At 33.5% G+C, this 27,966-nt stretch overlaps 2 protein-coding genes across 4 annotated transcripts; one reads left to right on the forward strand and one right to left on the reverse strand.

Annotated features, from left to right (window-relative positions):
- Nucleotides 1-1,567: 1,567 nt before the first annotated feature.
- LOC126832699 (3-ketoacyl-CoA thiolase B, peroxisomal) lies at nucleotides 1,568-8,898 on the reverse strand. The gene is made up of 9 exons (XM_050563566.2): nucleotides 8,460-8,898; nucleotides 7,440-7,533; nucleotides 7,066-7,120; nucleotides 6,544-6,623; nucleotides 5,346-5,388; nucleotides 4,928-5,023; nucleotides 4,141-4,221; nucleotides 3,307-3,412; nucleotides 1,568-1,579 (listed from the first exon to the last, which is right to left on the reverse strand). Exons 1-9 carry the CDS (start codon nucleotides 8,619-8,621, stop codon nucleotides 1,568-1,570), a joined length of 729 nt encoding a protein of 242 aa, XP_050419523.1. The 5' UTR covers nucleotides 8,622-8,898.
- A 51-nt stretch (nucleotides 8,899-8,949) lies between these two features.
- LOC126832366 (transmembrane ascorbate-dependent reductase CYB561) lies at nucleotides 8,950-27,932 on the forward strand. Of its 3 annotated transcripts, XM_050563115.2 has the most exons (6): nucleotides 17,214-17,254; nucleotides 18,074-18,223; nucleotides 19,221-19,447; nucleotides 20,597-20,805; nucleotides 21,956-22,110; nucleotides 22,675-27,932. In XM_050563115.2, exons 2-6 carry the CDS (start codon nucleotides 18,165-18,167, stop codon nucleotides 22,838-22,840), a joined length of 816 nt encoding a protein of 271 aa, XP_050419072.1. In that variant the 5' UTR covers nucleotides 17,214-17,254; nucleotides 18,074-18,164; the 3' UTR covers nucleotides 22,841-27,932. The 3 variants fall into 3 exon arrangements, with proteins under 3 accessions (XP_050419073.1, XP_050419072.1, XP_050419074.1); XM_050563116.2 differs by lacking the exons at nucleotides 17,214-17,254; nucleotides 18,074-18,223 and adding an exon at nucleotides 8,950-9,033; XM_050563117.2 differs by lacking the exons at nucleotides 17,214-17,254; nucleotides 18,074-18,223 and adding an exon at nucleotides 19,018-19,098.
- Nucleotides 27,933-27,966: the final 34 nt, after the last annotated feature.

Consider the following 27,966-nt stretch of genomic DNA (forward strand, 5'->3'; position numbering starts at 1 on the left):
ATAAAGAAATAGATTGCATATATTTTTTTATTCATGTAGTACAACAATAACAATACATCTAGTTGTGAATTCAAAGTAGTCGCGTATACATGTTTGTTTAGTAATACTGGATCTCTGCCCCCCCCCCCCCCCCAATATTTCTTTTACTTTCATCATACTAAATCATAGCGTCTAAAAGCGTTTCAAAATGCCATGAATTTGAGTATTTCCCACCCCAACTATTTTAGCGATTACGCAACCACTTGTGAATTCAAAGTAGTCGCGTATACATGTTTGTTTAGTAATACTGGATCTCTGCCCCCCCCCCCCAATATTTCTTTTACTTTCATCATACTAAATCATAGCGTCTAAAAGCGTTTCAAAATGCCGTGAATTTGAGTATTACCCACCCCAACTATTTTAGCGATTACGCAACCACTTAAAAAAATCTCGGTGCTTTTTGTGCTGACATAAATTAATTACGCTTGGGTGCATTGGCAGCGAACATCAATACCTGCATCGATAAATTTGACCGTAGCTGAATCTTGCGCTGAACGAAAATTCTTTACTCAAATCTCGAACATAACTTCTGTAAACTTGTAATTTTGTAGCAACCTTCGATACTACTGTCTACCATTGTGATGCATTCGATAATATTTATCCATTTTTGAGAAGAAAATCGATGAATTAATTTTATTTTATCAAAAAAAGCACATGAACAAAAAACCATCGCTGATTTTATCACTGATTTACAGGGGATGTAACTCTGTATGTAATATTATAGGGGGCCCTAAAACGTCTGTTTAACAACAAAGTGGCAATGGAAAAGAGATACTAGATGATCGTGACAAAACTCGGTACTTTCATTTCATTCAATCGGTATCAAATAATGTGTCGTAACACGTGAAAACAATGATCAGGTTAGTTGTTTAATAAAACAAAAGATTAATAAACAGATAATCCCGGGTTGATTGTTATTTTTACATTTCTTTTTACCTGATCAGTGGGGGTCCAGTTAATTAACTACTATTCACAGGATTAGCGGGAGTTAAAAAGAAAGAACGACAAGATGGTATCATTCAACAATGGCCGTTGAATGGGCGATGTTTTGTTGAATTTATTAGTAAAATAGTGACCGCTGGCCGCGTTAGAGGAGTGACCGTTGAAACAGTATAATTTTTACGGGAGGGATTAATCGTGATGCCCGTTGCATGCGTTGAACAGGTGCGTGTTTAGTAGAGGTTAAATTACTTAAAAATTGCTTGGGGGGGATTTTTTGGTACTCGTTGAAGCAAGTGTTCGCTGATTAGGAGTGCACGCCGGAGCAAGTTCTACTGTATATTCAACATTGACTCATTACGTGTTACAATATACCCACAGACATAAATTATACCCTACCTTTTTTGTCGCCTCTTCAACTCGTGTAAAAGTGTAGCGATCTGTCTTGATCCTGTACAGCCGAGTGGATGACCTAATGCAATAGCTCCCCCTTTTGGGTTAACTTTTACAGGATCGATGCCTAATTTTTCAACACAATAAAGTGCCTGACTAGCAAAAGCTTCATTGATCTCAAAAATCTCAATATCATTCACTGACAGTCCTGTCAAATACAATTATTATTATTATTAAACTTTGGTAGACAACATACAAAAGTGCATCTCAACGTGGCACTGCGTTGACATTAATAAAAGTGTAATGTATTTATAGAGTACCAAAACATTAAACACTCTCATAAATTCAACACATATTTATATATTAAACATCCTATTAAACATGAATTAGATCTTAAGTTGGGTAAAAGTACTGTTTAATAATTTAGTAGTAAGGCCATAAAAAATATTACATTTTTTTAAATACTCCTGCGATAATTTAAAAAGAAGTGCATTACCCATTTTTATTTTAAAAAATTAAGTCTCATAAAGTACCGTATGTAAACATTTTCCCCTGCTTACATAAAGTAACTTGATAAATAAACATTTGAATGAAGCCGTAAATGGACTGTAGACTCAACTATCAAATACAACCCTGATAAATGTTACTGATAATCATAACTGTCTGAGGAGCAGAATAATTTTTGTATTCTTAAATTATTATTGGATTAAATATTATTAAAATGTTCAATTAAATGGCACAAAGTTCAGCTTAATGAATGCTTATATCAAGAATGTTTATTATCTAAGGTCCTTATTGGATTACATATGCCGAGGACAGAGGAAACAAGATCTATATTATAAAGTATAAACCCATAAAAGGCATGAGAATAAGAATTTATGAATACATTACGTTACCTGCTTTCTTTAATGCTACTGGAATGGCGACGGCAGGCCCGATGCCCATAATATCTGGGGGACAGCCACAGACCGCAAAAGATTTTAAAACACCCAGTACTGGCCAACCTCTCTTAGCAACTTCTGAACGTGTAGCCAGCAAAACAGCGGCCGCACCATCACTAACCTGACTGGAATTTCCTGAAAATTATGGAAGTATTAATGGATGCATAAAAAGATGGCGGGAAATATTATGCCATTTGGTTTTAGTCTTGCAAAACAAAGAATAATTTACTTTGTAAATCAAATATATTTATTTCTAGAATGGTCTATAGCTCACTTTTAAAAATATACAAAAAATATCCCACCTGCAGTAGTGCTTCCATTCTCTTGAAATGCTGGTCGTAATTTCCCCAGACCTTCTAAAGTTGTACCAGGTCTAATTCCATCATCTTTTGTTACCTTCAAATTTAAATTGGTATTAGAACATATGACTATAAAAAAATTATTATATTCCTACACCAGACATTGATAAACTATTTTGGTGTTGAGGACATTTACCCTACAAGTAATAATGATCCATGCTACTACTTATGAATACCAAACCAGAAAGAGAGAGAAATGGAGTTTAACATCCACTCAACACAAACTAGGTAATTTTGCGACTAACACATGGTTCAATTTTATTTCAATAATTCGATTGTGCGTAGGGGTCTTTAGAAGTGGGAGGAAATCGGAGGATCCGGAGAAAACCCATGAAGTTGGACAAGTGACCCTACTCCTTGTCACGTACAACCAGGGAATCAAAACCCTGCCAGTTGACTCAATGACAGACCTTACGATACAGTGTGTACATGCTAACCATTCGGCCATCCAACCCCCCGAATACCAAACCAATCTCAGTAAGACTGTTGATTCTATGGAACTTAAAATATCTGGGATTGTATCCCCAAACATTTTATTCTAATGATTCTCAGGCAAGGTTAAATACTGTATAAAGAACTCGAAAATGGACTACATACACACATACAGCAACATATTGAGATTTTCGAAATAAAACATCACTCACGGTAATAGTTTGTTCATTTCCAGCTTTATCCTTTATTGTAGTGGTTACTGGAACAATCTCTGCTTTAAATAGGCCATTTCTCTGAGCTTCATTTGCCCTGAAAGAAAATGTGTAACCCATCAAAAACAATAGGAATGTCTCTGTAATAAAAGAAATTAAATGGGTTTTAATGTCCTACTTTACAGCACCAACTGGGCTAATGAAGATGCACATACACCATGCAATGTGCTATGAGGACAATTTTGTCAGGACAACAGTCTGGACTAATCTTATACTTCAAAATTTTCATTTAATTACATCATCTTAGTAAATACTGAAGGGAGTTGAACCATTTGTGGACTGGTATTCCTTTTAGAGATTCAACTATCTCAATATTGTAGATTCAAAATACCTCAAATGACAAATACTGAATAGCAGCTTTAAGACATATAGTGCTCTCTAAAAGATTAAATCCCGAAGCTATGTAAATAATGACCAGTATTTTATTCAACTCCATTTCTTTGTAGCCTAATTGTGAAATAATGGTAGGAGATGGGGGGCTTTAGTCCATCTTATACTTCTGAAATCAACAAAATTTGTTCCTTGCAATGTCTCCTTTAAGATATATTCTTTCAAGCATAGTTAGGTCATGTTTTTATCTGAAAGTATGCAGTTTGTTGCAACAGAAATGAAATAAGTTAATTATCACAGATCGCCAACCACTGATCCGAAATTTGAAGATCAGTCAGAGATCATTCAGCAATTTTTCGTACAAGTATTTTCCACAAATCAATTAAGTATAAGGTTGTCAATGGAATACATCTTTCTACAATCACTTCTACTTACCTTCTCTGTGATTCAACACTAAATTGGTCTTGTTTTAATCTGGAAACACCAAATCTTTTTGCAACATTTTCTGATGTAATACTGAAAGACAGACAGGAATTGAACATTAAATTATATCTTCTTTGAGTGGCATTTAGTAATCGACACAAATAATAAACACAACAACATAAAATGGACCATAATTACTATTTTAATTAAAGTGGCATTTTGTTAAGGGTTTAATAAACGTTTTTAAGCAAATGATGATAAATATAATATACAGAGAACCCTCAAAGAAACGTTGTTTTCATTAAAATAGTAATTGTGTTCCATATTATGTTTATGTGTTTATTAAGTTATATGTGGTGTATACTCTTATAAAATATGGGAATTGGATGTCCGAATGGTTAGCACAGGCACGCTATATATTGCAAGGTTTGTCATAGAGTCAACTGGCGTGGTTTCGATTCCCCGGTTGTATGTGACAAGGAGTAGGGTCGCCTGTCTAACCTCGTGGGTTTTCTTTGGGTCCTCCGGTTTCTTCCCATTGCTAAAGATCTCTACACGCAAGTGAATTATAGAAATAAAATTGAACCATGTTGGTCCCAAAATGACCTAGTTTGTGTCGAGTGGACGTTAAACCTCATTTCTCTCTGAGTCTCTCTCTCTTTTATACAATAGAGATGCCCACAAATAATCACTGATGTGCCCTGGCCTTTGGCTACCCTTATTGCTAATCACTTGTTTTAAATATCATAGTCGATCTCAGCGCATAGCATTTAAGGTTGATAGATTATCTGCTACTTACCCCATGGGTATAAGACAGTCTCTTGCCTTTTCCACTTCAAAAACTCGAGGGTTGATATCTTTGGTATTATTATTCTGTAGGGTCATTGATTCAAATCTGTAACAATTCAATGAAAAACTACTTATACATTGATTGAGGATGCCTATGGAAAGAGACCGAGAAACTCATACATGTATACACACACAAATTAATTTACTTTAAAGGGTGCATAGCTCTATTCAATGGAACCTTAAAATACGCGAAATTTTCATAAAGCACATATTAATGTAATAGGAATGTATGTAAACTGAATTTTTAGAATAGTTATTAGTAATATAGCTTTACCGTTAATTTTTAAAGAAGTTATCAGTAATATAGTTATACTGGTAATCTATAATTATTTGATTTTCAAATATTTGACAAACTAAAACACATTTACCCTCCTGCTAAGCCAACATTGCAGACGCCATTACGAATACTTCCTGCAACAATAGCAACATAGTTATCAAATATGAATACATGTATAATCCATTGGTAAAAATAACCTACATAAGATAAGATAAGATTTTATTGCATCGAAACATCCATTTAGAACAGCATACAATATAAACGTGTACATAAAGATTATAACGATATGACAATTATTACACAAGACACACAATATTGCATCGGAACCTCCCTTGAGGACAACATACAATATACAAAATATACAGGTGCAAAAAAATGGACGGATACACAAATATGGACGGACATAAATTTAGAGCACTCATAAATAATGATTCTGTTTTGAAGGATGTAAATATCTTGGTGGTTCTTCAGTTTAATAATTTAGTCATATAGCACAATACCCTGGTGCACAACATTTGACAAAAACACTTATTTTTCAATCGTTATATGGCACACTTTGGTGCTTAAAGTTCAGGGTTTGTAATCCCTGTGAATTAATTGTACTCCAGTTTAGGCTTTGTGTAGAAACATAATAAGACAACTAAATAAACTGCCAATAGTGAATGTTACAATGGGAAAGAGATTTATACCAACAAACTTAATTCCAGATAGAGAGAGAGAGAGAAATGGGGTTAAATGTCCACTCGACACAAACTAAGTCATTTCGGGACTAACATATGGTTCAATTTTATTTACATAAATCTTTAGCAGTGGGAGGAAACCGGAGGACCTGGAGAAAACCCACGAGGTTGGACAGGCGACCCTACTCCTTGCCACGTACAACCGGCGATTCAAAACCATGCCAGTCGACTCAATGACAGACTTTATGATACAGCGCGCACGCTAACCATTCAGCCATCCAACCCCCCCAATTCCAGATAGAGTGAGAGAAAAATGAGGTCTAACATCTCCTTGAATCAAACTAGGTCGTTTTGGGACTAACATTGGACTTAATTTTATTCCAATAATTTGCTTGTGTGTAGGGGTATTTAGCAGTGGTAAGTAATAGGAGGGCCTGGAAACCCCTATCTTGGGATCGAAACCGCACCACTTGAATCAATGACAGATCTATGATCACAAGGTTAGACCAATCGATCACCCAACCACTCCTTAATTGGAGGACCTTACCTGCATCCCTGAAAACAACACGTGATTCAATGACCTGGTGAAAAAAAGAATATTCAACATACCTGCTACATTAAGGACAGCTTGAAGTCCTGAAGAACATTGTCTGTTGGTGGTGAAGATTGGGACGGTTTCTGGAATTCCACTAAAATAGAAAAAACGGTTACGCTTTAAGATATTGTCCAGGTGAGTCTCATACAGTATATAATTTTGCGTGAAAAGTATAGAAATGTATGGTATGGAATGGTATGTTCTAGAATAGCACTGAAATAATCATTTGATACCGCACCAAATACAAATAAATATGTGAAAAACTGGCTAAAAATTTTGTACAAACAATATTTCTCTACAGATTTACTTTTTTCAATTTTATGGTTCCGCTGTTAGGTTTCCTATAGCGCAGACACAAAAAAACTTTCTCTTCAGCAATAAAGGTGAGTATCTATTCAAACAGAAAAGGATGTGGGAATAGAGTCGAAAATAATTAACATTTGGAGATCACCACTTGTAGCCCTTATCATGCAATATAACACAGGCAGAATACTTAGTTATTTTGAGTATGACAGGAAATTTTTTTAAGTCTTCACCTGTAAAACTGAGCAAATCTGGCAGTAACAGCTGCCCTTGAATCACCCACATTTCCTGAAAAATGTTTTTTTGAAAATATATAATAATTAATTAGAACCAATTCAATCTGTTGCGTGAATTTTAGACAAGATGACATACATGTACATGTATAGGTCTTATACGACTGTTACCAGTTGTTCAAATCCTCTTCTCCCTTGTCAGGAGTGGGTGAAAAAATGCCAGTCTGTGTACATATTGGCGTGCCTTTTAAAAAATAACCTAACTGGCAGTTCGAATTGAAAGAAAAACAAGTAGAAAGACACTTGTGCGTATGCAAAATTACTATGTTTGTCCCCAAATCAGCTAAAATCCCTTTTGCTTCTTATTTGTTTACCTATGCATATATCTCCAATATCTGATGGTGATACATTCACGTCTGCTATTACAGCTTTAAATACAGCTGCCAGTAAATCATCTGGGTAGGTGTCCTAAAATATGATATAAAAAATTAGTAAAGGATAAAGCTGTGCAGATAATTGTCATGTATATTTTGTTATTAATGATGTAAAATAACTTGAACAGATTTATCAATTATAAACTGTTCCCAAGATAAATACACAATCATCAGGGTAATATCGTTTGGGCGAGTCAAAGGAGTTGTTTGGCAAAGATTGTTGTTATCACTCTACAGTGCGCCTATGGACTCATGGAGGCTCACTGAATATACAGGTATTGTGCTGGCTCACCAGGGTCGATCAGATGTTGACCGAGAAAATTTCACAGGATTTTCGAGCCTAATTTCCCCTTGTCAATGACAATGGTACAGGATGGAGGAAATGGGGCGCTAAAGCACTTTCGTACTTGCCGTGGTCCTAAAGACTTGAAATTGCATTGTGCCGAATTTTTAATCTAGAGTAGGCAAAATTTCACTTCAAGATTAAATTGCCTTTATTAGGTGGGTTGGTGCACTAAAGTTAAGTAGGCCTAGGACGTCAAACCCTATTTCATTTCACTATTCATTTCAATAAATTCATTTGGTGTGTTATCCTGCATTTTTATCGACAGGATAGGCCCACAGGTTTATCGGCCAACTTCACTGAAATTAAATTTTGGCACATAGTGCCACCCAGATATGGGTGCAAAATCCTAAGAGATCCATAGGTAAATTCTCAAAAACAAGGAGTCTTTGAAGTTTCGGATAACTGAAGTGAAGAACAGGAACTTTATCGCTCTCTCTAGCCCTCAAAAAGCAAACACAATCACATCAAATAATCCTTGGATTTTTGTGTGCATCATCTAATAATAAATGTTAAGAAAATTAAGCAAATGGACTCTGACACTTGCTTTGTCATTGTGCCCATGGCATGATGATGAAGTAGGCCTCCGCCGAAGATTCGCATGGTATGGTGCCTACCTTAAAGCTTCCCCGTTTTGCTTTCCCGATCGGTGTTCTAAGAGCTGACACAATGACTATATCTTCTGGCGAGTTGTTAGCAGCTGTCGGGTTGTGATCAATCTGCCATTCATGGAGATTTCTGCTAATGACATGACCAGATAATACCCTTAGTCGATCCATGTTGTTTCACCTGACCAAAGTTCACCGTTATGACAGCTAGGGATTCTCTTTTGTAAAGTTTTGATACGTCATGAATCAAAACGAGGAAGGGGGGTTTCCAGTTAGTAGTTACTGCACGGTGTTTATTTAAAAAAAATACCTTTGAAAATCAATATTGAATCACATTTGTGTAAAAATGAAATAAACGAACCAACCAGCTTATAATTATAATATATATAACTAGATACAGGCTACTGTAAGGAAGAAGTAATGATACATGTGTCAAAGAGTTCGCACCGGCAAATTATAACTAAAGGGAGGCAACTCGATAATTTATTCGACCGGAAGAGGCATCTGTTACTTAATTTAGATTTAGAGGTGGATTTTTTCTGAAGAGAGATAGGAGGTATCCAGGGAAGCCCTGCAGATAAATGTAAGTAAATACTTATCTGACTTGCAACCAAGCCTGAAATTTCAGTTGTGCACTGTTTTTGTGTCGAGGCATTTGCGAAAGCTTTAACTATGTGCAGTGTTACCATATGAATATGGAAAAACGCAACATCTGTGACATCTCATTCGCCTGGACCTGGAGTATTGAGTTGACCATTGTCATTGTCACTTGCGTTCTATGACTATTAACTTATCAGACTGTACTCCAGCCAGACTTATTAGACTTAGTAGTACCACTAGTGCCAATGCCTAAGTGATTAGTAAGACAGTTTAGCCCGTGGAAAAAAGGATTAAATTAGTTGGACAATTAATTAGCAATGACAATATTTGATGTTAATGGTTTCACCTTCTATGTTTTAATATTTATTGAACTGTCAACTGATCTACATGTATAGCCTAGCTTACCACCCTTGGAGAACAAATAGATAGTTAAGATAGATGTAATGTAGTCTATATCATTTAACCTCTCACACAGAGACCACAGGTCCAAGTTAAAACATCATGACCACTCTCACCATGGACCTTATAGTTATAATACATTATATAAGGTCCATGGTCTCACCAATATGAAGATAGGAATTTTTGAATCAATATCACACTTAAATTAATCTTAGATTTATGTTATATGTTGATATAATTGGTTAGATGCAGTTAAGAAATAATAAATTTATTAGATAGCAATATTAGCCATTTTTTTTAACCATTCATTTACAAAAGTAACTGAGTTTAAGAAGAGATTTGTTTTGTACCAACATTTACTGATTGATAACTTGCTTGCTATATTTCATAAATATTGTTGATTAGGAATTGTAATTCATGTTGAAGATAGTTTGTGGATTGTAAATAATCTTTAACACCTTGCAAGAGCACTTTCAATACCTTTAATTGGCTTCCAAAAACAACACATAATTCTTCTGAAGAAACAAACAGATGTTAATCGACACCTTCATCTGACAGATTAATTTCTGGTCATGGTCTGTATCTGCGCTGTCCAGCAAATACTCAGTTCAGATCACTTAAACATACTGACTAATCAAATTACAGATCTTGCTGTGCAGAAGAGTGATCACTCGCCCTCACCCAAGCTTGCAAATAAAAAATATGAGAGCAAGAACACTGAACACTAAATGTATAGAAATAGAATATTTTGTAGATTAATGCTTTCATTAGTTGTGTTACCCAGCTTGCACGGGCGTGAAAGAATAAGTCTGTATAGTTTGTCTCCATTTTTCAGACGTACATTATAACACAGTAATCATTAAACAGACATTATACAAGAGCTAAATCTGCCTTTAGCATGTCTTTAAACTGTTAGACATTTATTAACATGACAAGACCATAATGAACTCTCGATGCTATCTGAACTGATGGGTCTGATTTTCAACTTCTGTTGATGATTAAGCGTAAAAATAATTGATAATTGAGACTTTGTTTATTACTTTTATTAGTGTAACAATGACAATCGAGGCTATAGTGTTTTTTTAAATGAGAATTTCTTGGCTCAAGAGTGAAGTAATTTGACTGAAATTTTCGGGATACTCCCTTTACATTATATATTTTTTTACTATTATAATTTTTTATAGCAAGAATTGTCAGCTCTTTATCTAGTCTTCCATCATGCCACTTTAATTGTCAATTTCATCATGAAAGGCTGCCCCAAAATAAATACATGTACCACCATTAAATTTCTTGTAAAAAAGTTCTGTAGTTTCTGATGAGAAACAATCTGAAGTACAAGATGAATACAGGTATTCATTTTATAATTCTTAAAAACCAAAACTGTTATAATAAACTTGCTTTCTTTCAAGATTGCACATCTCGAGGGCTAAGAGATCTTAGTGTATCGTGAATACATGTAACTCGCACATCTCAATTTTGCAAAATGGAATGTCTTCCTTGGACATTTTGGGAACCTGGTTTGTGTTGTGTCATAACAGACAAAATTATCAGTAATCATTAATTATCAATTTTATCCAAAAATACTGAAACGAATACAAAATAACCACAGCACTGTTAAATTCCTTTTTAAAAAAAGGTTATTATGAAGTTATTTTAGTTAGAATGTTTGGTTTGCTATAGCAAACATCCAAACAAACAAATATTAGACTTGTAAAATAAAAATTATTAGTGAAACCAGTATTATTACACGCTGTTGCTGTGAAGTAACTGATAAATTGTCAAGCCATCTGTTACCCAACGGATGCAAAAAAGTTTATACAAATTATAACATTCAATCCAAATGGCATTTGTACAGAAATAGAATTGATCTAGGCTACTACTAGGTGCAGAAAGTATGTTCATTGTCTATGATGTGACATTATCAGTGTATCACATGAACAGTCATCTACAAGTAAATGATGGATAGAAATACTCTACTTGAATTGGGAGGCAATTAACATATTACATTTGTACAACTTGACAAAAGAGTGTTTATAAACTGCACCCCATAGCATTACCTTTGATATCAATTGACATACATTATGCAAGAGCTAAATCTGCCTATTGCAGGTCCTTTTTTAGGCGTGAAATGGTATCTAAATTATTAATTAGACATTAATTAACTTATCCAGACCATCAACTCTCGATGTCAACACTAAGCCAAAAATTCAATCACTAAAATCTTGGTTCAGAGTGGATCAATTTGACTGAAATTTTTAGCAAATTCCCTTTACATTACCTAGTTTTTAACTAGTTTTTAACTATTATAGTGAGAACTGCCAGCTCTTTATCTTTAATTTCCCATAATGTATCTTTAAGTAATTTATTAATTTCACTTAAGGACTAGTAGGTAACAAAATGACTTAATTCACAGTTTTTATATTGCATAATTTATACTTACTGGTATAAATATTAATAACTATACATGTACATAATTAATATTTTATTATAATACTAATAACTATTGTATGTAATATAGATTGCAACACCTGCACGATTTACAGAATGTAGTTGTTGATAATTTTATTGATAATTTACTAAAGTGTAAAATATGATGTTAAATTAATTATTTAGGCGTGTAATATAGATTTATATCATACATTTTATGGTATTTTATGATCTGCATGTAAATGTATGTACATACACCCACATTTTGTTGTGGAGACATTATGTCATTGACCCTGTCCTTCCGGATGTCCGTTCAGATTTGTTTGTGGACACTCTACACAGGTCACAATTTTTAGCTGATAATTTTGAGTGAAACCTGTATGATACTTGCTGTTCTTAAAACAAAACTAAAACAATTTGGTGATAAAAGGTTCAGTGCTGCTGCACCTCGCCTTTGGAATCAGTTACCAGTAAACATTAAAGAATCTCAGACTTTCACAATCTTTAAGTCACAACTAAAACTCGTTTGTTTAAACTGTATTATCCAGATTAGAAACAGATTGTTTATGTGTGTTTTTAATGGCGAGAGACTTTTTAAATTTTTTGCGCTTTGAGCATGCGAATACTATATGGATGGATTATTAAGCGCATTACAAATATACATTATTATTATTATTACAGGCATGGGACGAGACTCATTTATTTGATATTTGTTGTTTATATCTTGCAATATCTGTGTAGTTTTCCTTGTCCGCAGGTTTGTCTTATCAGGCTTGTTTGGTGTGTAGTGCAGTTCTCCTACTGTCACTATTTACTATATCTATACAGTTTTAAAACTGTAAAATCTTATCAAAATTATAGTCAACCAGTACATACATGTAGTAATACTGTGAATGATATTTTAGAGTTTTATGTGAATGAAACACCCACCAATTAAAGAAGTACTATCATTAGTCAGATCAGTAAAGATCTGATTTCACAATTGACTTGTCTGATAATTTGAGAAAAATCTATCAATCGACTCTTGAAGTATTACAGTGAAGGGAAGCATTTAGTAAATCTTTTTCGGGTAGCATTAATTTCATGATGCAATAGATTTCTTATATGTATAAAATAATTTTTGGCGGAAGTTATTTTAAAGCCTTTTAAGTAAGCCATTGGTTTTTATACGCCCACATTGAAATGTGGTCGTATTGTGTAGTCGCCCCCGTCCGTCAGTCCGTCCATTCGTTCGGCGTCCACAATTGCTTGTGGATGCTGTATAGGCTAAAGTTAATATCCGATTGACTTTAAATTTATACACAGTGTTTAAGGTCATGAGACGAAGAAGCCTATTGATTTTCAGAGATTTTCGATAATTACTGCCAGAGTTATGGCCCTTGATCCCATCAAAAAATCTTGTGGACGCTCTAGAGGTCAAAGGTAATATCCGATTGACATTAAATTTATACACAGTGTTTAAGGTCATGAGACGAAGAAGCCTATTGATTTTCAACAATTTTCGATAATTACTGCCAGAGTTATGGCCCTTGATCACTTCAAAACATCTTGTGGACGCTCTAGAGGTCAAAGTTAATATCCGATTGACTTTAAATTTATACACAGTGTTTAAGGTCATGAGACGAAGATAATTACTGCCAGAGTTATGGCCCTTGATCACTTTGAAAAATCTTGTGGACACTCTAGAGGCTAAAGTAAATATCCGATTGACTTTAAATTTATTCACAGTGTTTAAGGTCATGAGACGAAGAATCCTATTGATTTTCAGCGATTTCCGATAATTACTGCCAGAGTTATGGCTCTTGATCACTTTGAAAAATCTTGTGGACGCTCTAGAGGCTAAAGTTAATATCCGATTGCTTCAGATTGATACACAGATTTTAAGGTCTTGAGACGAACAAGTATATTGATTTTCAATGAATCTTTATGACTTGAACAGCTAAATCCATGATGTTAAAAGTTTCGTATACTAAATGTTAGCATGGGGCCGAACTTTATAAAAACCAAACAAATTCTAATGGTTTTCTGATAATTACTTAATGAGTTGTTACTCTTAATCAGATTTTAATGTATTATAAATGTTTCATTACCGAAAAAAGTAAAAATATGCGACAACTCTTGTTGACTGCCCTGATGATATAGCTGCTGTGGGCATATGTTTCGTTGCCTGGCAACCTATCTTTTTCAATGACATCAAGCATGCAACTGTCTGGCATTCTCCATCTGCTTGTGACAAAGGGTTAAAGTTGCGAACACTCTTTTCATCACTTCTACTTAGTTCTTGTTTTTATAACCTGGCCTTGACATTTACCATGGCTATTTGTATTATAGTCCCGCCCATCTTCATAAACACAGTTGGTGCAAATTAGTAGGACTATAAACCCCATTTCATTTCGATTTTGTAGACTTCCATTGGCTAGTAGAGACGTGTGGGCCAATCGGCAGTTAAAAACAAAAATATTGACTCGTGAAAGCAAGGGTTTAATTGAGGGAGTTTAGTTTACATTCAACTGTATTTTGAAGATGGGCATTCAAATAAATTTCATACTCTGCATAAAAAACATTAGATAGTGAATGAAATACATAAGAAAAAAGGTGTGCAAAGGCTAATGTTGTCCTGGACCTTGAATTTCATTGTTCAATAAACAGTTGGGTACATGTAGCTTTAACTTTCCAGTGGGTGTTATTTGGACCATGTCCCTTGCATTGCCTCTTGAAAGATTTTGTGATGAAAGCATGAACTATGATTAGTCATTTATCTAACCTTATTCTTACTGTGTACATATTATTGATAAGATTAAACAATTGTTTATCATTAATATTGCCATGACTCAGCTCACTTGTTAGATACAGTGCCAGTTGTGAAGCATACATGTTGAAGTTGTAATTCACATTTATTTTGTGTAAAGTTACCCAGGAATTGCAGTAAAGTTCACAGCTTTTATTTAGTTTTTAGTAATTCAGTTAAAGGACAACATCAGCTTTTGCAGTATGGTAATGTACACAAGGCAATGTTACATAATGTGTAACTGGTGTTGATGATGGATTAATAATTCTCACTTCCATAGTTTTGTTTTGGTTTAATTAATTTCTCTGGTATTGTCTTTAATTACATTTAATAGTGACTAAAAAGTAATTAGATGGCCTGAATTGTTATAATAGGCCAATTTTGATGGCCGCAATTTGGTAATATTGTGTATGGTGACTAGGATATAAAAGTAAAGTCAATATTTCCTGTTTATTGTTGAATATTGAGCATTGAAATTACTGTTAAGAAGCTGTTAAAATAGTGACAGATGTATGAGGTGGCACACAAGTCACAAGCTTACCTCAGGTCAGTGTTCTTGTGCTTCCAGTTGGTCGGATGGGTTGAAAAACTGAGATTCTGTGTATACTTGATGTGAATGTAAAAGATCTCTTGACAGTTAGAATTTGATATAAGAGAAGGCTCATAGCACATTGTATGGCGTATGCCCATCTTCATTAGCAAAATCAGAGCAGATATGTAGGCCTTTGTGTACCTGATTTCCTTTCCTTACCTTTCCTACTGCTTCCAGATGCGTCCAGATCTTTCCACTAGTGTAATATTTGTAGCTTTCTAAGGTGTCTTGCAAAGGATATCTCCATACAGGACTAATGGTACCAGTACTACATGCATGCGTTGTGATATATATTTTTCTGGGAATATTTTATTTACTAAGCCTTTTTGCGAATGTTTTGGATCTGCAAAATGTGGCATCATATATCTGTGTCGTGTAAAATGTATGGAAACTTTCGTAAGCAGGGCCGTAACTAGCTCAGAGCAACGAGGGGAGGGGGGGAGTGTACTCAGTGGTACTGTAAAATTGACAGACAATTTATATTTATTTTACGGGCCTGTTCATAAGTAAAAAGCTACCAATCACAGATATTCCAGAAAATGTATATGTACATGTATATAATAGCCTAACAGGTGCATGTATCTTTGAGGTATGTGAGGTTTTTTAAATTTCTGTATGTAATTACATGGTCATTTTTGTATTTGCAACATCAAAATGGGTGTTATAATATCAAAAGGGATTAAGTTTTTTTATGTTTGAATCAGCTTACTTTAGGTCTTCTGGTTAGGTCCCAGGTTCACATCCTGTTATAAATTGAAAAAAGTTTTCAACATCTTCCATGGGCAGATAGAGGCTTTTCAAAGGGTTGCAATGGGAGGGTGATTATTTGGAAGAGTGCCTTCTCCACTCAATATTCACTTTAAAAACATACATTGTATTTAATGATGCATTATTAGTAAGTGTAAGATTTAGATAAAGAGCTTACAGTTCTCGCTATAATAGTAATAGTTAAAAAATAGAAAATGAATTTAAGGGAATTGATAATTTCAGTTAATTTACTTCATTCTGAGTGGAGTAATCATTGTTTGCAAACAGTGTAGTCTTGATTGTCATTGTTACCATTGTTGCGATAATAAACAAAGTCTTGATTATCCATTTTAAATTAAATCATTAAATGCCAGTCGTATTTAATCTGTTGAAAATCAAAACCATTCGAAGTTCTAGAAAGTTAGTTATGGACCTAGGATCTAAATTTACATTGTAGCTCTTGAAAAATGCATTTTTGATAGCTGTTTTTGATTAACTGTAAGAATGGATAATCAAGACTTTGTTTATTATCGCAACAATGGTAACAATGACAATCAAGGCTACAGTGTTATTAAAATGAGGATTTTTCAGCTCAGAGTGAAGTAATTTGACTGAAATTTTCAGCAGATTCCTTTTACATTATCTATAATTTCTTTAACCAGTATAGAGAGAACTGTCAGCTCTTTATCTAATCTTCCATAATGCCACTTTAATATTTGCATCATATGTTATGCCCATATGAAAGGGTAATTATGACAACCCCTCTTAAATCAGCCACTGAAGCCATGTTACTAGTTATTTGTATTTTGTCATTAAATTATAATAGTTGAGAAATCAAGTTTAAAGATACATTTTTTCTTATACAGCATTCAGGAAACATGTACGTAATGTATAAGAAGAGGGGAGTATCCCTTTAAAACTGTCATTTACTATGTATGTACATGACATTTTTATAATGTTGTAGGCTGACATCTAAAGGGAAATCAGTACATTTTCACTTTTAATCCCAAACACTGTGAGACTGTCACAAATTGACCTATTTATTTCATTAGTACAAGATATTATCTTAGCAGGATTCCATATTAGATTTTTTGTATCATGGATGTCTTAAGGTGGCAATAAGTTTAAGTAAGTCTGAATAATTTGTTGCTATTAGTCAGCTTTATAAGCATATTAATTGTACAATTTTAGTTTTGATTTAGAAATTGTAATAGTTTAAGATCCGTGGTACTGGCAATCTTCTCAAATAATGTACATTGTTTATCTGTCTATATGATATCACTTTCTTCAAACAAACGTTATTTTGGTTGCTGGGGGATATATTGAGCGCTCAAATGGTCATTGTGTGCATGTTGCATCATATTAAGGTATGTCATTGAGGCAAGTGCCATGGTTTTGATTCGCCGCTTGTACGTGACAGGAGTAGGGTCGGCTTGTCCAACCTTGTGGGTTTCCTTTGGGTTATACAGTTTCCTCCCACTGCTGAAGACCCCTACACCCCAAAATGACCTAGTTTGTGTTGAGTGGAGTGGACGTTAAACTCCATTTCTCTCTCTCTCTCTCTATTTTGGTTCCCAACTAATTATAGAACTAGAAGTAAGGGTTTCAAATGTATTGGAGAAATGTATAGGTTTGTAAGATTTAACAACATTGTAGATAGGCCTTATACCATATTTTAACTACATGACTACATGCAAAGGATATAAATTACAATATTGCTACTTTAAAAGGTCATTTTATACATGAATGTATATGATTATTTTTTGGATCACGTTCGTTGTTACTTATTGAGTTTTAATGCTAGACATAGTTTTCTTTTAAGTAAATATTACAATGATGACAGTGGAAAGTTTTATTATTGGATTGAATAAGGAGTTTGTTTTTGTGCATTTTGTGTTTTTGGATAACTACTATTTTTAGTGTGCTTTTGTTTGTCTTATGATTTGAGTAGAGTTTTTAGTTTTAGTAAATATTTGACTTTGATCATGGTTTTGAAAGTAATAATTGGTAGAGGCCTACTTTTATTATAAAGTTTCGATATTGAATTTTTTATGTAATTTCTTACACTAGCATTCTGAATAGAGCCAACAATTTGTTGAGAGAATATAACATTCATTTGTATTGTATAAAATAAGTGGTTGATATTCAAGATATTTTCAAAATGGCAGAACATTCAGGAATAACACCACCGATATCTAATAATGGGATTGAAGATGAAAAGTAGGTTTTAATATTGTAATATTTACAGTTACATTGTTAACCTATGAAGCTAAATTATATTTTGTCATGGGAGAGGTGGGAATTAGTATTATGTTATAACCTATTTATATGTTTTAAAGTTACACAGGTCACAATTCTATGGAATACCATTACTACAGCTTATTACTGAGCGATGTTTCAACTAGGCTTCACTAGTCATTATCAAGTTTTAGATTTGTTTTACTCACCCCTTTTCATCACATTCTTAGTTATTATTTTTTTTTTCAGAAGGAATTTTTAATAAATGTGGGTGGGGTCTATTTTAGATTATAAGGTCTGTTATCGATCTTCACTCTTGTGACAAGGCGTGTGTTTTCTTCAGATACCTTGCACAAGTAAATTAATGATATAAAAATATACTGTATATGTTGTAGTGAATTCCAAACTCCATTTCTCTCTCTCATAAATGAAAGCCTGGGTGGTATATATACATGTGTAAATTTATAAAAAATAAAAAAAATGCCAGTTAAAAAGAAGTCAACTACTTTTACTTTGTATATTATATATAAATAGATAAACAAAAATGACATTAACACTGTTTTCATTGTCAGATATTATTAAATGAATGTTTCGAAGAGGTACTCTCTTCTTCTTCAAGGTAATCAATAAAACATTTAAAAATAATCTCTATAAGGAAACAGAAATTATTTTTAAATATTTTATTTATTACCTTGGTTTTAAAATATCTGATGATGAAAACAGTGTTAGTTTCACTTTTGTTTATCTACTTCAATATTTATCTAGTGAAGGACACTTCCGTATCAGATCTTCGATCCATTATTTCCATATTTCTGTTGGACGCGGATTCCAAAACAAATTTGGTATATAATATACATGTAGGACATTAAGTTGATTTTGACCCACTTTTTGTGCTCCCTAAATAAGATCAGTGTAAGAAAATGAAACATATGTTGTGGTAAAAATGTTAATTAATAAACTTAATACTTTTCTTTTTTAGCCAACTGAAAATGGAACCATTGGGAAAGTCTCCTAGTTCTTCTGATCTGAAATATTTAACATGGTTGGTACTACTAGCACAAGCATTCGGACTATCTGCAGTAGTTTTGGTAGCGGTGTGGATGGGCCATTTTCAGAAAGGATTTTCTTGGCAGAGTGATCCCAATTTAGAATTTAATTATCATCCTTTGTTCATGATTATTGGAATGATTTTCCTGTATTCTGATGGTAAGTTTACTGTTAATCTTTTACTAGTTAATGTTATACTAATTAATATTAATATTTTACAAGTTAATGTCAATATTTTACTAGTTTACTGTTAATCTTTTCTTTACTAGTTAATGTCGTCAATATTTTACTACCGGTAGTTAAAATGTTTTACAAGATAATGTTAACATTTCAGACCATCGGTCAGGTTATAAAGTGGTTATGCAAATTTGAAAACATGCAAAGGGCTTTCCATATACCTCATTTATATGTATCATGTACATGTATGTCCCTTTATAAATTTTTGCTAACTTGATTGAGTAAACCGGAAACAAATGTTATTAATTTTCCATCTTGTTTACTTATTAGACTAAACAATTTTAAGAATACTGGCTTTGTATTGCCCTAGGTAAAATTTTAGGTCTTAGCTAAATATTTTACTTATTATAACCTTTTCATGAATAAGACCCCTGGCCGACTGTCTACAGATCATGATGAAATATTTCACTGAAGATCAGATTTTTGTTCCTTCAGCCCAGTCGTTAGAAAAAGACAAATACCTATCAAAATAGAACATTAGCGTGTGATTGCTATTATTTTCCATACTAGAGGCCAGTCCAGTAACCAAGCACAATATTTAGATAAAATGATCATGTTTCCCCTGAGGATTATAGAGGGTATACAGCCCTTTGATGTATTAATAATAGTATGTACTGTACATTGTTCACACATAGACATACAACGCTTTGGCTTTTTACTGTTGAGATCTTGTCAAAATCATCCAGTTAAAATTGATTTGTGTGACCAACAGTAGCTGAGCACCCATTGATAATTGCAAGTTGTTGCGAAGGAAAATATACAGTAGACAAAAACACATACTTATGGAAAAACAGCTACTTATTTATTTGGGCGAAGTTTCAAAGAGTATTCTCTCAACGTTATCAACTATTCCATAAGTATGTGTTTTTGTGTAAATATTGCTCTATCCAGTTACTAAATGCCTCTAAAAGATGAAAATATACAGATTATCTCTGTTCACAGTAGGTTGCATACGAAATGGCAGGAGCTCCAACCAGAATTGGATTTCTGCTTTTACTAGACAAAAATCCAACAAAAAAAAAGACAAAAATCGATCAGTCTAATTCACATGTTCTTATTTTTATTTTCTAGCTATTTTAGCCTATAGAGTGTTCCGTAATGATAAGAAAATCTATGTCAAACTTCTGCATGCTGGCATGCATGTCTGTGCTTTACTCTTTGCTGCTGTTGGACTTAAAGCTGTCTTTGATAGTCACAATCTACCAGACCCACCTAAAGCTAACCTATCAACTCTACACAGCTGGGTTGGTTTGATTGCTGTGGTCCTGTATGGTCTACAGGTAAGTTAAATGTTAAAAGCTTTGATCTGAATAGCAGTCTATGTGCAACAAAGAGATAGAAACCACAAAATTCAGTAAAACATTCACAATGAAATCACATGAATTAATATCAACTATGATGAGCTGGTTATTGCAGTCTCTTTGTTTTTACTACACTGCTGGAAAGCCAGAACTAGGGAAATGAAAAGAACATAAAATAAAGGTTCATTGTCCTATTGTTCTGCACCGATTGGGCTAATGAAGAGGGCAATTTTGTCCAGGTAACAGAGCCATGGCCTGCTCTGATAACGAATTCAAATTGTCAAGGTTTTTTTTTACGTGCATGCCCATGTGTACACAGGACCTATGTTTTACGTCCCATCTGAACGACATGGGGAAACCACACTCTGCCAACACTTGGGGTCGAACCCCGGACCTCCTGGTTGGTGAGCCAGTGCCCTATCCACTGAGCCACTGTGGCTCCCCCAGCGCTAGGGACCTGCTGACAAGTTAGAAAATACAATCTCCCATTGGCTGATAAATAATGGCCAAGGGATTTCACCAGGTACATGTATATATTATTTAGTATTTTATACAGAAGTTCTCAGACAAATACTATGTAAAGTGACATTTAAGTAACCAAAGGAATACATTTGCCTACCATACACTGGTACTTTTATTGTGTATTTGATAACATTTTAAATCCATGAATTAATTTAAAGACTAATTGAATAAATATTTAAGTGATAATCGGGGGTGTAACTCACATGTATAATTATCTACGTACAGGGGGCACTGTTATACTTCCGTTTGGCGATGGAAATTATATACTAGATGACTGTGCGAAAACCCAGACTTTCTTGTGCCTTCCACTCAAAATCAGTTAAATCAGTTGAACTCATAACTTCTTACAGACTATCTTAATTAATACAAAAACAGAAAAAGAAGCAAAAGAATTAGATATTCCAGATTTCAAAACGTCAGTAACTTTATGCAAACGAGGTCTGATTTACATGTATGCATTTGAACAATTTTTTACACATATTTATCATTATTGAAATTAGAGGAAAAGGTTTTGATTCTTTTTCTTTTAGTAGAACTAAGAGAAAGTGAATTGTTTTGAAATCATAGTATAGAGGGACCTTTCTACATTTGTATACATCTTTTTCAGTGGCTTGGTGGATTCTTCTGTTTTTTATTTCCAAAAGCCGGAATGGCTACACGGATTATGATGATGCCACATCATCAGTTCTGGGGAATGGCTATTTTTGGATTTGCTGTAGCTGCTGCCCTAATGGGAATCACAGAAAAAGCCATCCTCTCAATGTAAGTATTACCCCAAAATTGTTGCCAAACAATATTTAATGTCCACACAGAATTATTGCCATAGCCTGTCATAGGTGTTCAATTGTATTAGGCAGATTAGTCATATTTTAGCCATTTTCAGGCAGTAATCTGGTAAAATTGAAAGATTACATTGGTAAATTTTATTAGGACGCTCCCAGACATGATAGGTCTTGTACAATGTACTGGTACATCTATGATTGTTTGCACGGCCCACCCCTGTAAAAGCTGTCATATATTATCGGTATGTTAGAAAGTAGAGCCTTGTTCCATTTAGATTTAATTGGTGAGGTATCATGTACAAGTCAGTGTATATCCACTCTTTCAGACATTCAACTAATGCCAAAGCCAATTGAAAATGTGTTTGGACATTGAAAATGGAACTACTTGAAATTTGTACATTGAAATTTTGGATCCAGTTGGCCTGATCTGTTGAAAAAGTGATAACCTCAAGTTTTATCACATTTTTGCAAACCGAAGGAAACTTCTTGTCCCTGACCAAATTTTTGTAAATATTTCTACTGACATTTTCTTCTCTTTCAACAGCAAACCGGTCAGCTATTTTGGTAAACCACCAGAGGGTTTGGTTGCTAACTTCCTTGGTTTGATGATTTTAGGCCTAGCAACAACAGTTATTTACATATTGACTAGACCTGAATACAAGCGACCTCCTTCACCAGATGAAGAACATCTTCAGTTACAAGAGAACTGATTGGCTACATTGGTTTGGACCTCTCCCAATCAGAATTATTCATATAATGGTGCATTCAATGGGGGCTATATATAAATGTTTTACTTGCTGTTTGTAAAATCTGTCAGTGTGTTTGATGGTAGAATATATAACCTTCTTGAAATTAAGAAATTTTATCTTGTATTATTGGAATTAGTTCTACCCATTTTCTGTAAATATCATGTTTGTGGCAGACAAACTCGCTTTCTAGACATTATTATTATATGGGGAATATTTTAATCTCTCAGTAGATTTTTTGCAGATAGCTATATAATTGATGATTTTCAGAATGAAAATTTTGCTGCCAAAGTCCCCATTTTATGTTTTTTTTCTTCATAATTTACTATTCCATTTAGTCTGTATCACATATTCATGTAATCTACATTCAAAGCATTCAAGTTATAAGGTCATTATGTATATTTTTATTTCTGATCAACTTCACACCCCATCTTTTTGTTTTATTCTCTCTGTTTTTATTTAAAGATCCATTTCCACTATGTGTCAATAAATGAGACAAGAATATATTATAGGTCAGAATTGATTTCTGATCTTATTTTAATTTCAAATCTTTTAAATATAATATTTATTGGCAGCAATGAAATTCGATACCGATTCTATATTAAAGATGCATTATGTGAGATTTAGATAAAGAGCTGGTCATTCTTGCTTTAATAGTTCAAAAATAGATAATGAAAAATGAATATATTGAAATTTTCATTCAAATTGCATTATTCTGACCAAAGTGATGACAGTTTGAAGATACACATTAAAACTACAAAACTAAAGTAATAAAGAATTTGATGTTTTTGAATATGGTCAAGATATGCGCAAGTTCATTTGTATTCATATGTTTTGCTTCGAATTTAAAATGTCTTAACCCGTTGTAATGATATAACTTTGTAATTCCTTGTCACTTATATTCCTTCTTATATACCTTTATACCCTTTTTTCTTTTGATTATATATCCTATATCTGTTTATTCATGTCAGGGTAAATTATTTAGGCTTGTTTCTTTTAATTTTTTAAGTCAAGAAATTGTGCCAGAAAAAAAAAATATTTCAAATTCTGGTTTCCATTAAATGCCATTAGGACTTTGTCTTGTAATGGATGGTTTATTGATAGTAATATAACATAAAGTTGTGATGGAAATCTTTTAAAAATATATATGAAAGGGATTAGAAATCAAAATATATCAGTATTCAGCCAGATTCAGTGGCTTGTTTATTTATTCCTTGTCTTAGAAAGCTCAAAATCAAAAATATGGCCTACATTATAACTTATTTCTTAAGATACATCAGGCTCCGAGATTATATCCAACCCTTTCGTTTTAACTTCTCAATTTACCATACCAATGTGGATTATCCATTTTGCTCAGTGGAAGGGATTTGCTGTAGAAAATTGGTTAAAATGATACGGTTGTTTTGTCTGTGTAGAATCCAAATGATTTTATGCAAGCATTATAAAAGGTTGTATCCAAATTGATTTTTAATAACTTGGTTTTAATCTGATGTACCCAATTTGATGTAATTACCATACAGGAAAATTGGTCAAAAATGGGTGCTGGGGTTGCTTTTAAAAAGGAATTAAACAAAAGTGCCTTGATGGTTTACTTTTATGGCATATTGTAAGACATATTTTATGTTTAGCTTACATAGAGTAAGCAAATGTTGTTAGGGGCTAATTACAGTTATAAGAAACCCAGTTGTTGGGTGCTATTACAGTTGAATATGGTAAATTTAGCCTATGTGTTCCCTTGTATTGAACAATAATAATAGTTTGCATGTATTTGTATTTTGAGATTTAGTTAAGTTACAATGGCATACATGAATGTTCTACGAGTAGACTGTTTAGAATATCAATTGACTGTGTCTAACAATATAAATGATTCACAGAGTCCTACATTTTTATATGGAAAATGATGAAATGGTTCAAAACTAGCAATTCCTATTAGCATCAGGATCTCCAATAATCTATTAGTGATTTTAGGAGCATTATGTTTTAACATAAATGTCTGAAGCTAGATTTGAAGGAGCTATATGATATTCCAGAGAATAAGCTGTTGGGATGACAATGTGAAAACACATGACAGTGCTGGACCTTGTTGTAGTCTTGCTCATCTTGAATAGATTCATGTGATGTCAGCTGTCAAAGGACAATTTGCTTGCAACATCATCTTTTGGTCAGTTCCTAGAAATCATTTAAAATGATCACTGATTTATCAGTCAATGGAAATAACATAATTATTTATGATTTTTTTATTAATATTAAAACTACTGATAGCATTGACCATGTAGTGATTGAAAACAAGAACCAGTGGCAATGTGGTTGGGCTGAGTAGATGTTTGATAGCAGTGGAATTATTGTCATATTTACAGGTTGTAAACTAGAACCAGTGACAATATGGTTGTTAATAAGGATATTTAGTTTTTAATATTCATATCAATTATTGTATGTATGAATTGTATATTTATAGATGTTGTATATAAGTATACTTTATAAGTATAGATATGCTCTTTCCTTGATCTCTTAGAATAGTGTTATTTAAATTACATTCCAAAATAAGACATTTATGTATTTTGTTTTAAATTATGTACCTGGATATTAAATTTAAAAGATCTACTTGAACTTATTCCTACCATTAAGCTAGATTATTTGAAAACATGAGATTGTTCAACCTCCATGACAGACTAAAACAACTTTACATCATAGATCTTTTGGAGTTACAAAGTCACCATGTATTGGAGTTATAAGCTCACCATGTATGTGCAGGCAGCAAGTTTGAAAACATTGAAGCTTTTTAGGTCTGCCCACTTATTTTGTTGATTTCTCTGTTATTATGTCTTCTTCCCTCATTGCTTTATTTGAACTTAATGAAATCGATTGCCAATCAAAATCTTTTTAAAATTTTAAAATTTAATGTCTTATTACTTCAATTACTCAAAAGAAATAGTATTAGTTTAGGAACCCTCTTAGCTTATTAACTAATTAAATATATATTTAAGTTTTGGGGTTTTTTTTCAATTTACACAGGCTCTTATCTTTTTTAAATAATGTACATTTTAATAGTGTTTCTCTATCTTGACTCAATTTTTATTTGTGTGTATTAACTATTAAAATATATTAGTGTTGTTGCATAATTCATAAATTTTTAGTTTTTCACTCATTGTCATGAACAAAATAAGACCTTAAAAACCATTCCATTATCAATAAACAGTGAACAAGGGTAAGATTATCACACTGTATTTTATTGTCCCCCGCCTTTCGAAGAAAGCAAGGGACTATTAAAATGGGTTCTTCCGTCTGTCTGTCTGTCTTTCCGTCCGTCCGTCTGTCTGTCCGTCCGTCCGTCCGTCCGTCCGTCCGTCTGTCCGTCACACTTTTTGGGACACAATAACTCTCCTTCTAATTGACCTAGAATGTTCAAACTTGGTGTAGGTGTTTATTAGGTCAATGTCTTGATGGAGTTCGAAGATGAGCATTTTCTGCTTAGGGTAAGCAGAGATAAGCGATTTGATTGGTTGATGCTTTGGGACACGATAACTTTAGTTCTAATTAAGTGAGAGTGATGAAACTTGGTGTATAGTTTCATTACATCAATACCTTGACTAAGTTCGATAATGAGCATTTTCTGCTCAGGGTAAGCAGAGCGATAAGCAATTTGATTGGCCGAGACTTTGGAACACAATAACTCTCCTTCTAATTGAGGTAAAATGTTCAAACTTGGCGTAGGTGTTTATTAGGTCAATGCCTTGATGGAGTATGAAGATGAGCATTTTCTGCTTAGGGTAAGTAGAGATAAGCAGTTTGATTGGTTGATGCTTTGGGACACGATAACTTTAGTTCCAATTAAGTGAAAGTGATGAAACTTGGTGTATAGTTTCATTACATCAATACCTTGACTAAGTTCGATATTGAGCATTTTCTGTTGAGGGTAAGCAGAACGATAAGCAATTTGATTGGCCGAGACTTTGGAACACAATAACTCTCCTTCTAATTGAGCTAGAATGTTCAAACTTGGTGTAGGTGTTTACGAGGTCAATGCCTTGATAGAGTGCAAAGATGAGCATTTTCTGCTTATGGTAAGTAGAGATAAGCAATTTGATTGGTTGATGCTTTGGGACATGATAACTTTAGTTCTAATTAAGTGAGAGTGATGAAACTTGGTGTATGGTTTCATTACATCAATACCTTGCCTAAGTTCGATGATGAGAATTGTCTGCTTAGGCTAAGGAGCAATAAGCATTTTGATTGGTCAAGACTTAGGAACATAACAACTCTGCTTCTAACTTGATGTTGATGTTCGTCTTGACCGAATTCAATGATTAACATATCGAGCTAAAGCTAAGCAGAGATAAGCAATTTCCTTGGTCGATGCTTTGGGACAAGATAACTTTGATTCTATCTGATAGAGAGTGATGAAACTTAGTGTATAGTTGATAATCAGTTTGATTGCTCAATACTTTTGAAAAAAATAGATGTGCGATTAATTAATATGTGTCATCTATTTATTTGGGGATTTCGGCGGGGGACATCAGCCTCACTGTTGGCTTGTTAATAATTAGAAATCAGTACAAAGAAATCATTATGTACAGACATTGGTTTTTTGAAACAGTTAGGGAACTAAGCCTACCCAAATATTTTTAAATGTCTTTTATAATTGACAATTATGTTGTGCAATATCTATGTTCTGAACCGCCCCGTACACACACACCCACCCGGCTAAGAGTCAGTTAAACTTTAAATTTTGATTCAATGAATTACCGGTATACTGCTCCACTGAAATGGATGTAGAATATATCTTACTTATAGTATAGACAGAAAATAATTACTAAAAGTAATAAAACTTATGATGCACATTAAAGTTAATGTCTTGGTCCCTTTTCTTTGAAAAATTGCTGGTTATTTGATATAATATATAATTAGGCAGTTTGAAAATATATGATATACAAATATATCTTGTTAATATTGTTGAAGCTGTGTATGTATGTGTATATTGTATAAGTATTTATTATGTAACAGATATCTAATTCTTTACAGATTTATTCTGAATTAAAATATATATTTGATGTTGCAATATATTGTTTATTTTCAATCTATCTCAAAAGACC

The sequence above is a fragment of the Patella vulgata genome, chromosome 9, assembly GCF_932274485.2.
Source record: "Patella vulgata chromosome 9, xgPatVulg1.2, whole genome shotgun sequence".
Classification (NCBI taxonomy): domain Eukaryota; kingdom Metazoa; phylum Mollusca; class Gastropoda; family Patellidae; genus Patella; species Patella vulgata.

Coding starts and splice junctions, on each gene's coding strand:
- LOC126832699 (XM_050563566.2), bottom strand. CDS start 8,621: ATGGATCGACTAAGGGTATTATCTGGTCATGTCATTAGCAGAAATCTC. Junction 7,121..7,439: donor TATTGGAGATATATGCATAG/GTAAACAAATAA, acceptor AACATTTTTCAG/GAAATGTGGGTGATTCAAGG. Junction 3,413..4,140: donor AGTGTTGAATCACAGAGAAG/GTAAGTAGAAGT, acceptor ATTTTCTTTCAG/GGCAAATGAAGCTCAGAGAA.
- LOC126832366 (XM_050563115.2), top strand. CDS start 18,165: ATGGCAGAACATTCAGGAATAACACCACCGATATCTAATAATGGGATT. Junction 18,224..19,220: donor AATGGGATTGAAGATGAAAA/GTAGGTTTTAAT, acceptor TTTCTTTTTTAG/CCAACTGAAAATGGAACCAT. Junction 22,111..22,674: donor GAAAAAGCCATCCTCTCAAT/GTAAGTATTACC, acceptor CTCTTTCAACAG/CAAACCGGTCAGCTATTTTG.